This window comes from Muscardinus avellanarius (genome assembly GCF_963383645.1).
Source record: "Muscardinus avellanarius genome assembly, chromosome: 14".
NCBI lineage: Eukaryota > Metazoa > Chordata > Mammalia > Rodentia > Gliridae > Muscardinus > Muscardinus avellanarius.
Genome location: NC_137800.1, coordinates 77,558,875 through 77,573,585, shown reverse-complemented (window position 1 = coordinate 77,573,585; position 14,711 = coordinate 77,558,875). Strand labels below are relative to the sequence as shown.

The 14,711-nt window shown below is 40.6% G+C and overlaps 1 protein-coding gene across 1 annotated transcript in view; it reads right to left on the bottom strand.

Moving 5' to 3' along the window:
- Positions 1–14,711, bottom strand: part of CDKAL1 (CDKAL1 threonylcarbamoyladenosine tRNA methylthiotransferase) — a gene marked incomplete at both ends in the record, with an annotated part of 604,736 nt that overhangs the window by 394,145 nt on the left and 195,880 nt on the right. Inside the window, one exon of the mRNA XM_080710287.1 lies at positions 13,196–13,244. Within this exon, the coding sequence (XP_080566413.1) occupies positions 13,196–13,244 (49 nt within the window). The remainder of the gene's footprint in view (positions 1–13,195; positions 13,245–14,711) is intronic.

Genomic DNA, 14,711 nt, shown 5'->3' with positions numbered 1-14,711 from the left:
AAAAATAACGAAGAAACTGGGTTCATCATAAGCAGCAGCTTTGCCATGAGCAAAGTTGGAAGCTTTTCCATGTAATGTAGGAACTGACTCAACATCAGATCTTTACAATTCAAGCCCCAACCCTTAGCTACTAAGATTAGACAATTTAGTATCTTTGGGCACACAGGAAGAGTTCCATGTTAGCAACACCACCACCACCTAGGAAAAGATACTAAAATAAAGAAAGAATGAGTAAAAATCAATTATCCCAGAAAACAGAACTGCAAATACTAATCAGTCTAAGTACATCAAAACTTGCTACCCCTAAAATATTAAATATAAGAGAATCTGTGTACCAATGAGAACTACATAGCAGACCATGGGAAAATGGAAACTAGTGGAAACCAAAGTTTCTCAAACAACTTTTCTTCTATTGCACTTGACGGCTAGAACAAGGAATAATAATTTTAAGTTACATTCAACAAAGGAAAGCTAGAACAAACAACTCATACAAGCAAAATCCCCTCTTAATCCACCGGAAATATCTTTAGCAGGTAAGTTACAATAAGCACCTGCTTTTATCTAACTAATTTTCTCTTAATTTTATCTTTTACAAGCAGATTTTTTATAACAATGATTTTTTTTTTTTTTTTTTTTTTTTTTTTTGTGGTACTGGAGTTCCTGGAAGCCCTTCTACCTCCAGGCTACACTCCCAGACCTATTTTTTTTTTTAATATGCTTTTATTTGGAAACAGGCTCTCTTAAGCCAACATGGCTGGCTTCGAACCTGTGTGATCCTCCTGTCTCCATCTCCCAAGCGCGGGGATTACAAGAGTGCGCCACCACGCCCGGCTAACAATGAAATTTTTATGGTGCCAACTAATTTTTCAGAAGCTACATCAAGTGTACATTGAAAAAGTCTAAACTCAAAGGAGCCCCATGTCAATAACTCAACATTAGTACCAACCCTTTGAGAACTCTTTGGATCACTGACTGCCTTCCTACAATTATTTTTCCTGAATTTAAAATTGATCGAGCCGGGCGTGGTGGCGCACACTTGTGCTTGTAATCCCAGTACTCGGGAGGCTTGAGACAGGAGGATCGCACCGGTTTGAAGGCAGCCTCAGCTACTTAGTGAGGCTCTCAGTAACTTAGTAAGACCCAAATAAAATAGAAAATAGGTCTGGGAGTGTAACCTGAAGGTAGAAAGCTTCTGGGTTCCAGCACCACAAAAAATAAAATAAAACAAAATACAATTGATCAAAAAGCCCCAAAGTTTTGGGGCTTACAACAATACAGCTACAAATGTTGGCAGTACTCACAGAACCATCAGTATTTACACCACCTTGACAGTACACATATCTGACAGTAGGCAGGGCACCCATGGCAGCAATGGAGAACACCATCATTTCTCACACTGGAGCCAATGGTCCCAAAGCTTCTGCACCAGGTGATTAGAGCAGAGATAACAGACCTTACACTGGATGGCTTTCAAGCTGCCAGGAAATTAGAATAGTAAAATACAAGAAATAACGAGCCTGCAAGCCCCACTTAACTTTTGAAACTGAAGACTGGATTCCCACTACCAAACATAAGAGGAAATTTCAAGTCTCCTCCTGAGCGCGTCATGCCACCACCAAGAGGGAGAGGCGAGATGGGAAGCAGAGAAAGCTGGGGAGCCGCCCCCACCTGGGTACCTCACAAATGCTGCAGGTCCCAGGCCCCTCATCTCATCTCCAAAGCGAGCTGAACGCATCACCAGTCAAGCGTTGAATTCTGTGGGCACTATAAAGATGACCTAGGAGGGGGCACCTGGAGCTCCCAGGCTGGAAAAGCCTTCATTCCTCAACCCTGGACATAAGTCTTTTCATTGCCCCACGGTAGAAAGGGTAATGGAGAATAAGCTTAGAAAAGTAAGAAAAACACGATGTATATTTCATACTACAGCATGGTACATCAACCAAAAGTTCCACAATATTATATGTGAACTTTAATCTGTATAAATATTTTATCAATAATAAATGCAAAATACAGACTCTCAAAAGACACCCCTCCACACACGCACACACACACCGCTACAAAAGTCCTATTACACCCTGAGCCCCTATGTTGACTTCTGTTTTAAAGGGACTCAAGATCTCAAGGAAAGCAGACTGGTAAGCAAAGGAATGGAATGAAGTGTCAGGGACGACCTGGTCAATGTTTCTAGGTGGAAGTGGACACAGGAGGGAGGAGCTGACTCTCCCAGGAAAAACCAGCAGAGGCTTCCAGGAGTCTGTAGAGGCTATGCAGGCAGGATACAGTTTATATACATGATTGTATATATTTCACAGTAGAACTCCTGCTTGTCACTGATTTTCCACTTCATAAAGTCAATCGAATTAAAAGCCTATCGCCAAAACCATATTTCACTGAAAATATTTACTCAGACTGGGTACGAAGGACTCCACAGTGAAATACCAGCCTTCAAAAATGAAAATACTCAAGCTCCATCCATTTTCCCTGCAAATGGCATAATCTGTTCTTCTTTATGGCTGAGTAAAATTCCATTGCGTGTATATACCAAAGTTTTGTGATCCAGTTGTTCGTTGATGGATATCTAGGCTGATTCCAGAGTTTGGCTATTGTAAACTATGCTGTTCTGAACATGAATATGCAAGTTTTATTAGAATATTTTTCTTTCATTTCCTCTGGGAAGATGCCCAGGAGTCCTTATCGCTGCACCATATGATAGCTCCATTCCGAATCTTCCAAGAAATCTCCACACCTATATCCAAAGCAGCTGTACTAGTTTGCAGTCCCACCAACAGTGTAACAGGATTCCACCTTCCCCACATCCTTGCCAGCATTTATTGTTTGGGCTCTTGATGATTGCCACCCTAACTGGAGTGACATGAAATCTCACTGTGGTTTTGATTTGCATTTCCCTGATTACTAAAAATCATGAACATTTTTTCATATATTTGTTGGCCATTTGTATTTCTTCTTTTGAAAAGTATCTATTCAGTTCAGTTGCCCATTTAAGATTTTTTTTAAACATTAAGCTCTTTCTACATCCTAGATAGTCAACCGTTAGCAGATGGGTAGGTGGTGATCTCCCATTCTGAAGGTTTTCTTTCTCTGTAGAACCTTGATTTCCTTTGCTGCACAGAAGCTTTTTTTTTCTTTAATTGAATAATTGAATTGCCATCCCATTAGTTAATTCTTGTTTTCATTTCCTGAGCTTCTGGGGTCATATTGAGGAAGTTTCTACCTGCAACCTACATGGGTGTTGGTCCTCTGCCCTCTTGTAGTAGCTTCAAAGTTTCTGGTCTAAGTGAGTACCCCCAGTCTCAAAGAAGGAATAGATGTTCTCTCCTATATGTGGCAGGTAGAGAGACAAGCAGAAATAAAGGCACCATCAGAGAGGAACAGAGACTCCAGGGGAACAACTGAGGGTAATTAGGAAAGAGAAGAGTCATAAAGAGTGCAGAGCAGAAACGATGCCATGAACATTTGCAAAGTTGCCCATTTCAACCTCAAGGACTTGTGTGCTGAGGGTGAGGAGGGGGTCCTGGGCAAAGGCAATGAGTTGTGTGTGTTTATTTAACATTCTGTACCTTGATACAATGTCAAATTAGAATGCATTCAATTAAATCAGGAAACAAAATTTAAAATGCTCCTAAATATACACAAGGAAACAAAAAATATGCAGGTTTGAGAGTCTTAGTTTTAGTCAAAAGATGAATCAAACCATTTTTGAATTTTTTTATTTTAAGAACTGATGGTGATGAACTATTACAGATTGATAATTATCTACATTAAACTACTTCTGGCTATAACTACAGTACTCACCTGAACTAAAAACTAGGATTTAGAAGATGAGCTATATCCTTCAAAATGTACAAGAATTTTCTTGACTTAATTATTCGAAAATAAAAATTACGTAAAGTATGACTTGTATAAAAAATTACCCTTAAACACAAATAGAATTTTCTCTGCAGATTTTTGATTGGTGATATTAGTTTTTATTTATTTATTTATTTATTTATTTATTTATTTATTTATTTATTTTGGTGGCACTGGGGTTCCTGGAAGCCCTTCTACCTCCGGGCTACACTCCCAGACCTATTTTATATTTTTGAAACAGGGTCTCTTACGCCAGCGCGGCTGGCTTCGAACCTGCGCGATCCTCCTGTCTCCGCCTCCCAAGCGCAGGGATTACAAGCATGCGCCACCACGCCCGGCCGATATTAGTTTTTTAAACTGGCTGCAGCCAAGAATAATTTACCAACTCATTTCCTAATTTATACATCTTTACAGTAAGAAAAGATAGCTAAGATAATCTATTAAGAATATTTATTTATAATTTATTTCTTTTTGGTGGTACTGGGAATTGAATCCAGGGGGATTCTACTTCTGAGTTATACATCCAGCCCTATTTCATTTTTTTTAATTTTGAAATAAGGCCTCACTAGGTTGCTGAAGACTGGCCCCAAACCTGTGATCCTCCCAGGTACTAAGATTACAAGCATGCCTACCACACTCGGCTTCTATTTGTAATTTTTTAAAAATCTGCATTAACTTCTACCCTAAAGAAAATTTCCTACTTTCCCCCTAAAAATGCTTTTTTTGGGGAGTGGGGAGTCACAAAATACGATGGTAAGAAAAGTGAGACAAAGGAAAGAGGAAAAGAGATCATATTGTAAATGAGATGTGCAAGCCAGGAGAAGTGGTGCCCGCTTATAATCCCAGTACTAGGGAGGCTGAGACAAGAGGATCTGGGTTCGCGGCCAGCCTCAACTACTTAGTGAGACCCTCTGCCACTTAGTGAGACCCTGTTTCAAATTTTAAAAAATAGATAAATATAAGGCTGGAGTATAGGTCAGAGGTGCTCCTGGGTTCAATTTTCAGGACCATAAGGAAAATAAAAGGAAAAAGAAAAAAAAGACACGTGCAAAGGAACAAAATAAACAGATTTAAAGGGAACTAAGAAGTGAGCAGGGATCTTAGACAATCAGTCTGAGGAAAGGAAGTCGTGATAAACAGGGCTCGCCTCTCTCTCATTTCCTTCTGTTCAATAAATTCAGCTCCACAGAAAGGAAAGAACATGAGCTTCGGAACCACAGGCCGAGGTTGCAGATCCCAGTGAACTGCAGCCTCGGCTGCAGAACAGGACACCAAACTTCCCACAGAGTACACATGAGTTAATGCGTGTGAAACGGGAAGCTACAAAGAGCTCAACAGAGTTAATTACAGTTGCTACTATAATTAATGCAACAGTGTACTCCTATCAAGACCTATGGTGCTAACGATGTTCCTGAAAAGCAAGGCAGGCAGGCTTTCAATTTTTCAAAGTCAGGGCCCATTTCTCTTAAAAGCCCCAAAGGACTCGGAAACAGGTCACAAATAATTGCATCGATAATGATCATCAATTTTGCGAATGAGTTGTTAAATATACAAATCAAAGCAGGTTCAAGGGCATCCTCAGGAAAGCACTTGTTTGCACTGTGATGTTCTTTAGTGAATGGGAGGGAAAGGTTAGGAAAACCAACAAGAGACAACAAGGTAAGTGTGCAGGGAACTGCACAGGATTCTGGGCAAGCTTCAGCGTGGGCCTGGACAATCAAGGTGGAGCGACTTGTTGTCAACTTGTTTCTTGTTGACACAGGAACAAGTCCTGAGTTCATTACAATCTCGTGTCTCCTAAAGCCGGCTCACAATGGCCAGCAACCTACGTGAGGGATACATGGCAGAGTCTCCAACCACAGCTTACCAAGTTCTCATCAACCAGCCTACTATCTCCCCTCTCTGGTCTCTCTCAGCGACCATCCCTGTTCCAACAAACATCCCCAGAGAATCACTGTTCCAGGTCATGATTCTTCTTAAATTCCCTCACCCTACTTTTTTCTTTAACCTCACTCACCAAAACTCAATCTGCCTGTCTTAAAGTCCTGAAAATACATATGCCCCTAGGTGGAGATCAACTTGGCTTCAAAGGCACACAAAGCTCTTGGGAAACACTGGGCAGGTCTCTGCCAATCCTGCCCAGATTCTCAGCTCAACTAAATGGAGCAAAGGCTTTGAAAGAATCAAAGAACTGGGTGTTCACAAGACACCTGTGCTGGAAAACAAAGGGATGCACTAGAGGAAATACGGGCTTTGGGGCCACAGCATCATTTGGTAAGCAAGAAAGCATCTATTGCTTACAAGCAGAAAGTAACAGCTGGCATGAAGAGACTGGGCTGCGAGTAAAGGTAGTCATGCCTTTTGCTAGACACCACTGTCTAAGATGTCAACGTCTCTAATGACAAACTCTGAAACTCAATTTTATGTGACAAACTCACACACTCCAAGAATTTCAAGAGTGAAAGGCACTTGGCATGTCATACAGTTTATAGCCCAGGACGTTCTGAGCCACTGAGGGCCTGTGAGTGTTAAAGATGACCCCCATCGGCAGTAGAACAATTATTTCAACACAGTGCCTCCTCGTCTCAGTCTAGGATTCTAATCCACCGTGGTAGCTGACCCTGCAGAGTAGCTTCAAGAAACAGAAAACCATTTTGTATCAGCACATTTTAATTGCTATGCCTTTATTACTGCAGAAAACTGTTAAAAGTAGCAGTACTTAGATAAATTTCTACCTAAATTATATAACCTTCTCCCAAAGATCTATTCATACCTGATATCGAATTAGGGATCTGCAAATGAGCCCCCACCTACCCCCAAAATCCTCAATTATCCCACTTGAGGCATTTGGAGCTAGAATGAATAAAATACTGGCAAACATACTTAGGTTTTGTTTTATTTTGCTTTTTTCTTAGTGATATTGAAGATGGATGCCAGGGGCACTCTACCACTGAACTCTACCCCCAGGCCATTTAATTATTTATTTATTTTTCATTTTAAAAAAGGGTTTTCACTAAGTTGCTGGGGCTGACCTTGAACCTATGATGCTTCTGTCTCAGCCACCCAAGTACCCAGTTCCAGCAACATATTTGGGGGGATGCTCGAGATTAAACCCAGGGGCATCCTAGTGATACCCCAGCCCTATTTTTATTCTTTCATTATTTTTTTTTTTGAGGGTCTGGGGATGGAAACCAAGGGTAGTTGACCTCCGAGCTACACCCCCTGCCCTGTTTTTTATTCTTTATTTTTTGAAACAAGGTCTCACTGAGTTGCGGAGGGCCTCACTAAGTAGCTGAAGCTGTCCGCGAACTGCAATCCTCCTGTCTCAGCCTCCCAAATGCTGGGATTACAAATGTGAGCCACCACACCCAGCTTTATTCTTTATTTTGAAATAGGGTCTAAGTTGGTGGTGGGGGGGCTCCCTAAGTATCTGAAGCTGGCCATAAACCTGCACTTCAGTTGTATATCTTCTTGAATTATCGAAATAACACAGGAGCAAGTCCTGACTTCATTATAAGCCAGTGTCTCCTAAAGCAAAAACTATGGGTAGATGGAACTTTGGGGCTACTCTTGAAACAATGAGTATTCATTCAAAATAACTTGGAATTTCCCAAGTTATTCTGATACTAAAGCAGGTAAAAATAAAGACCTGCTTCATATGCCTTCATGCTCATTACACACCAGATTTGAATGCTTTCGGTATCAAGGTGTCTTACTAATAGTTTTTTAACAGGGTGTGTTGACACAAAGCAGCAGTGAGAATCCCGGCAGTGGCAGAAGCTGTGTGCCCAGACTGTGTGCTCAAGGAGGAGGGACAGAAGTCTAACAGGGATCAAATGCAGAGCCGCGACAACTCGAGCAAATCTCTGTCGGCCTGTGTTCCACCTGGCCTTCGTATTCCTGCTGCCCTGCACAGCTTACTTCCTATCCATTAGGGTACAGGCAAAGCAGATGTTTTCTCTACATAACCCGTGAGATTCCGACTATTTACTAAAGTTCAGGCAGGTTAGGAAAACCAACAAGCGACAACTGTCAAGCTAGTAATGAGGAGGAGCTGTTCCCACCCCTAGGCCAGAAGAAGAAAAGGAAAGGAACAGTTCCAGGGGTCTGAAGAAAGGGATGGAGAGTCAGGCACCAAACCTGTGGCCTTGGGGCAAGAGATAAAGCCAACCTAAAATAAGCAAGGAGGGGGCAGCTGGGATAGGAAGGCTCCTGTCTCACTCAGTCTGCAACTCCCTGCCTCCCCTTGGCTCAACACAGCTCGGTGCCAGAAGGCAAGGGTCCACTGGACCCAGATGGCAAGCATCTTAGTGATGGGAGGTGACCAGGTCAGCCTCCATGAACACAGACCAAGGTGGAGCATCGATCTAGAGGGGCAAACAGAAGCTATACACTTCCACTGAGGCCCCCAACGTGAATGTAGAGTGAATAGAAGATAACGTACAAGAAACATCAACTAGCACATTGACTGGACAAAGTTGTAAAAACAAAATTAATGGAAAAAAGTGAAAGTGGCAAAATGGTGTGAACAACAATTAGGATCATGCGAGAAGTTCCAAATTAATTTAGTGGGTAAGGGGTGGGGGGAAGCCCAGGCTACACAGCTACACAGTCAGATTGAAAGGAGAATCACTGGTGGCAAATGGCAGCTGGACTATGCAGCCATCCAAGTGTTGAGGCGGTGCGCAGCAAGAGGTAAACACTGACTGTGACTGGTCTCCTAACATGTTCTGGGGACCTCAGAAGTCGAATGCATTAAGCCCTCTCCTCTCTATGCCTGAAGCAGATGCCTCAGAACAACAACTTGCTGAAAGACAACAACTGGCTGGCTGCTACCAAGGCCACATTTCATTGGTGCAGGTGGACTAAGCCAAGAACTGGCAGACGTAAAGAACGGACACTGACCGAGAGGCTCAGTGTTCCATTAACTGAGAGAGAAGTCTCAGGCCAGTCACTCTGCTCCTTCATGGTGCAGCCTCTTTATCTGAAAACAAATGACAGCTACCTAAACTATTCTATTGATCTCCAAAAATACCTTGGAATCTAACTAGTACTTAACTCATGTTTTCCCACCCTCAAAGCAACCTGACCAATAAAACTCTACACTCCCCATCAACTTCAGGTCCAACTCGACTCTTGCTGTAGATGCTCACAACTGAATCCAAATGCAAACACTCAAAAAAAAAAAAAAATCTGCTCAAGTGGAAGCTATCGGTGAGTGGCCATCCCTAGATGGGCCAGCCTGGGGATGAAAGGTCTTCTATGGCTTTCTATAGAAATGTATCTCAGAGAGTCACTTGGCTAACTCCTAAGCATATTGTTAATTACCATTCATATTTTAAGTAGATTGTACTTTTTAGAGCAGTCTTTGGTTCACAGCAAAATTGGGCAGGTCAACATCCTGTATCAGTGGGATATTTGTTACAATGAGCCTGGAGAGGTACAACATTATCACCCAGAGTCCATGGTTTACATTAGGATTCATGGTTGATGCTGTATATTCTATGGCTTCAAACAAATGTACAATGACGTATATTCACCATTATAGTATTTTACAAAATAGCGACCATGTCCAACTGATACTTTCCTTGTCCCTACATCTCCAGAATGACATACAGTTAAAGTCATAAATTGTGGAGCCTATTCAGATTACTACTTTTACATCCTAATAGACATTTAGGGTCCCTCTACTGCTTTTTCATGGCTTCATAGCTCATATCTTTTCAGTGCTGAGTAATATCCCACTGCCTACATGCGCCAGAGTTTATTTATTCATTTACTTGCAACCAACATCTTTACTGCTTCTATGCTTGAACAATTATAAATAAATCTTTTAGAAACTTCATGTGCTGGATTTTGTGTAGGCATACAGTTTTGACTCATTTGGGTAAATATTAAAATGCATAACTGCTGGACTACATAAGAATGTGTTTAGTTTTGTTAAGAAACTATTGAACTGTCTTTCAGAATGACTGTACCATTTTGCATGCTCACCAGCAATGAATGAGAGTTCCTGCTGCTCCATGTCCTTCCCAACCTTTGTTGGCTTCAGAGTTTTGGACTCTGGTCACTGTATTAGATGTCTTTAGATGTGTGGTGATATAACCTTGCTGCCTTAATTTGAAATATCAAATTAATTTGAAATTAGGCTTTTTTTTTTTTTTGGTGGTACTGGGGGTGAAACCCAGGGGCTTTTCTACCTCCGGGCTATACTCTCAAATCTTTTTTTATACTTTATTTGGAAACAGGTCTCACTAAGTTGCTGAGAGCCTAAGTAGATGAGGCTGGCTTCAAACCTATGCAATCCTCCTGTCTCAGCCTCTCAAGTGCTGGGATTACAAGCATGAGCCACCACGCCCGGCAAAATTAAGCATCTTTTTATATGCTTAGCTGCCATCTCTACATCTTCTTTGATACATGAAATATCAAATTAATTTGAAATTAGGCATTTTATATGCTTAGCACCCATCTCTATCTTCTTTGGTACAGGATCTGGTTTTTTTTTTTCCCCATTTGCTAATTGTATCGCTCAATTTCTTATTGTCCAGTTTTAAGAATTCTTCATACATTTTGGATAAAATCCTTTATCAGATGACTCTTTTGCAAGTGTTTCCTCCCAAACTGTGACTTGTCTTCTCATTCTTTAGACAGGGTCTTTTGCAGAGGTAAACATTTTTCATCTTAATGATGTCCATCCTGCCAATAATTTCTTCCATTTTAGATGTACTAAAGGTACTTGAGATGCTGTCTATACAAAGTCACTGCCATACTCAAGGTCAATAAATCTTCTCTTCTGTCTTTTTCATTTCCATATTTGTTTACAAGATTGTATTTCTAGACAAGTGTGGTGGCACACGCTTGTAATCCCAGCACTGAGAGGCTGAGACAGGAGGATCGTGGTTCTCAGACAGCCTCAGCTACTTAGTGAGGCCCTTTGCAACTCAGTGAGACCCTGTTTCAAAATAAAGAATAAAAAGATAGGTCTTGGAGTATAGCTTGGAGGTCGAATGCCCCTGGGTTCAATTTCCAATACTATAAAAAAATAAAAAGAAAAGATTTCTTCAAGCAGTTTTAGGTTCAAAGCAAAGTTGGGCAGGAGGACAGCGTTTCTCTACACCAGATAAATAAAGCAACAATGAGAAGCACCTCTGAGCACTGCAGAAGGAGCGCAATCCAAAAATCTTTAGACCAGATTCAACGGAGGGCAGAGATATCACAGCCTTGTGTGACCCTCCATAGAAGGTAAGACACAGGGTAGGGAGCCAGACTGTCAGGATCCAGAACCCAACTCTGTCACCCTTAGCTGTGCGCCCTTGGGTTCCAACTTCCTCTTTGCAAAAGGAGAGAATTATTTAGACCCATCTCACTTTGTGGTAATACTGTCCCATAGTAAATGGCTTATTCCATTTGAAGTGCTTAGCACAGTGTCTGGCAACCCGCACAACTAATGCTGGTATCTAGATGTTCATGGAGCTGGGGTGCAGCTCAGTGGTAGACCACTTGCCCAGAATGCAAAAGACCCTGGGTTCCATCCTGGCACCTCAGGAAAAAGGAAAACCTCAATACATTCTCAAAGATGAGGCTGAAGTACAGTTTGAAATTTCAAAACTATCAGTGCTATAATTTTTAATCCCGATATTTCACTTTATTTTAGAATTTCAAAAGAAGACGAAGGCACAGTCTTGTTCTCATGTTCTAAAATGACCAGTGTCCGAATATCATGATGCATGTGATAATCCCGTTACTTAGGAGGCTGAGACAGGAGGCTCGAAGGTTCAAGAACAACTTTAGCAACATAGCAAGGCCCTCAGCAACTTAATGAGACTCTTTCAAAATAGAAAATAAAGTAGGAGCGGGAGGTGTAGCTCGGAGGTAGAATGCCCCTGGGCTCAATCCCCAGTTCCATTAAAAAAAAAAAGTCATGAATCCCTAATAAATCAAAGATTTTAATAAACAAAAAATAAAGATAATATTGAACACAAGACAGCAGAAAAATTTTCAGTCTGGTAAATATAGTCCATTCCTTTCTTTAGAACACAACTTTGTTGATTATAATAAAAGCTAAAGTTTTAAGTGAGACCCTGGATTCATTTAACTTGGTATTTCAATATCATGTCACTGGCTTCCATTTGTGCTAATCAAATATAGAAAAATAGCCTTTCAATACTGAAAAAAAGCCTTAGAACTGAAGATGGTTTACTTCTCAGTGACGTCAACAAGAATCATTTTCAATGAGCGGTAGTTAATGAAATAACCAAAGCATTATACTATTTTCTAGGGTAACCAGTACAAATATACCTTGTAGATGTATAAAATTAAGCAGTGCTTTTAAGAAGGAAAACTGCAACTATGCAATATAAAAATGTGCAAATAAAAATCATCCTTATTTTAGAATAGATTACACTGTATTTTTTTTTTTTTCCAGGACTGGGGATGGAACCCAGCGGCATTCTACTTCCAAGCTACACCCCTGGTCCTATTTTTTAGTCTTTATATTTTTTAAATAGCATCTTACTGAGTGGCGAAGGACCTTCGGTAAGTAGCTGAGGCTGTCCAGGAACCACAATCCTTTGGTCTCAGCCTCCCAAACACTGGAATTACAAACATGCGCCACCACACCCGGCCTGTACTGTCTTTTGATCTGAGATTCAAACTAAGTCCATTTTATAAAAATAAAACAAAAGATTTTAAAAACAACTGACTATAGCCAAGCATGAAGGTGCATACCTGTAATCCCAATGCTTGGGAACATGAGACAGGAGGCTCATAGGTTTGAGGACAGCCCCAGCACGTAGTGAGACTTGCAGCAACCTAGTGAGATCCTGTTTCAAAGCACAAAATAAAAAGAGATAGGGCTGTGGGGCCTGAGTTCAATCCCCAGTATCACTCAAAACAAAACAACTGACTGCATTCTAATTCACTGATTCATTTATAGGCCAAAAAAAAAAAAAACATACTATCTGGTTAATGTATGAAGTCAAAATTATAACTGTGTGTGTGTGTGTGTGTGTGTGTGTGTGTGTGTGTGTGTGTGTGTGGTGCTGGAGATTGAACCCAGGAGAATTCTACCTCTGAGCTACACCCCCAGACTGAACTTTTCTTTATTTTGAAACAAGGTCTAAGTTACAGAGAGCCTAAGTAGGTGAGGCTGGCAGCGAACCGGGATCCTCCTGTCTCAGCCTCCCAAGCACTGGGGTTACAAGTGTGCACCAACACACCCGGCTCCAAAATTATAACTTTTAAAGATGCTCAGCAAGTGTTAACTAACTTTCTGTAATGCAGTTCAGAAAATATAAATACATCTGCTTATCTCGCTTTCAACAATTACCTTTAATTGTTTCCTCCACAACTTCTACCACTCGATCTATTTGTTGAACCTGGAGAAGAAAACAAACAGAGAAGCAATTTGCAAGAAGAATCATTTGTGTTTATGCTTCTGCTTGAGTCAATGCTACACACTCCTGAGTGCATCAGTGTCGGTTTCCTTTAATTAAGGCGTTGGCAGATATTATAAAAATTCTATATTCATATTTAGTTTAATAATGGAGAACAACATTATCATCCTCCTGCCGTCCATTGATAATTGAAGATGCATGCTGCATTTAAACAAATTGCCTGGAGTTGTGTTAGCATAGTCTACCAACATAAATTCAACATAACCTAAAATATAATCTTAAATTTAATTAACGTATGCCTTATCCTGCAACGCTTAAAGGAACAGGACATAAAGTACCAATCTACACAGAAGGACATGTTGGTATTAAAGGGATCCACTAACCCAAATTCAATGCTTATTTTAATTTTCAAATGAATTTCTATCATGTGCTAAATACTATACTCAGATCCACTGAACACAAGATCAGATAAGAAAGCTCCTGTATGAAGCTGCTAAGGCTAATTTCCCAGAGTACCATGGGAACACAGAGGACAGATAATACAAACAGACCTAGGGAACGAAAGGTGACTTTTGAGCAATAGAGACGCTCACCAAGGAGACTGAGAAGAGAGCCTAGGTTTAGGAAGGAAAATGATAAGGGGCGGGTAAAAATATGACCCATGAAGTTAAGAGGGAGAAAGTCAAGTAACAACAGGTCAAAGCAGATTCTCTCAAAATCCCCTAATTATCATTGGTTTAGTATAGGCAAATATATGTGCACTGGAAAAATTAAAACATTCAGAAAGGAAATAAACCAAGCCATATTAACTGTCATCCTCTGTTTCTGCCCCAGAGATAAAAATCACTCATCAAAATGAGTAGACAGGTATTTTTCTGATGTTAAATACTTACACATAAAAGATTTTTTCCTGTAGTTTTCTGTAGTTTTATCTTTTTATTCTTTTACAAATGATAGGGGAAATATTAATTACATCATGACATGTCCCCTGATTTTTCTAAGCACTGTTCATACATACGGGTTTATTTTGTTCATTTTATTTGCTGCCTATCTTAACTGCATGGATACACCAAAACGCATTCATCCTATTCCTACTGATTTAAAAAAAAAAAAAAGTCACTATGATACAACAATGAACTCAACTGAGATGAAAAGAACCTCTGTAAAAGCATTTGGAAAGAATGCAATTACAAGCCAGGAAAAAGTGGTGCACGCTTATAATCTCAGCATTCGGGAGGCTGAAACAGGAGGATCTGACAGCCTCAGCTACTTAGTGAGGCCCTTTACAACTCAGTGAGACCTGGTTTCAAAATAAAGAATAAAAACTAGGGCTGGGGGTGCAGCTCAGAGGTCGAATGCCCCTGGGTTCCATCCCCAGTACTGCAAAAACAAAACAAAACAAAACACAATTGCAAGTCTCTTAGAAGAATTCCTTTGGCCTTGGTGACC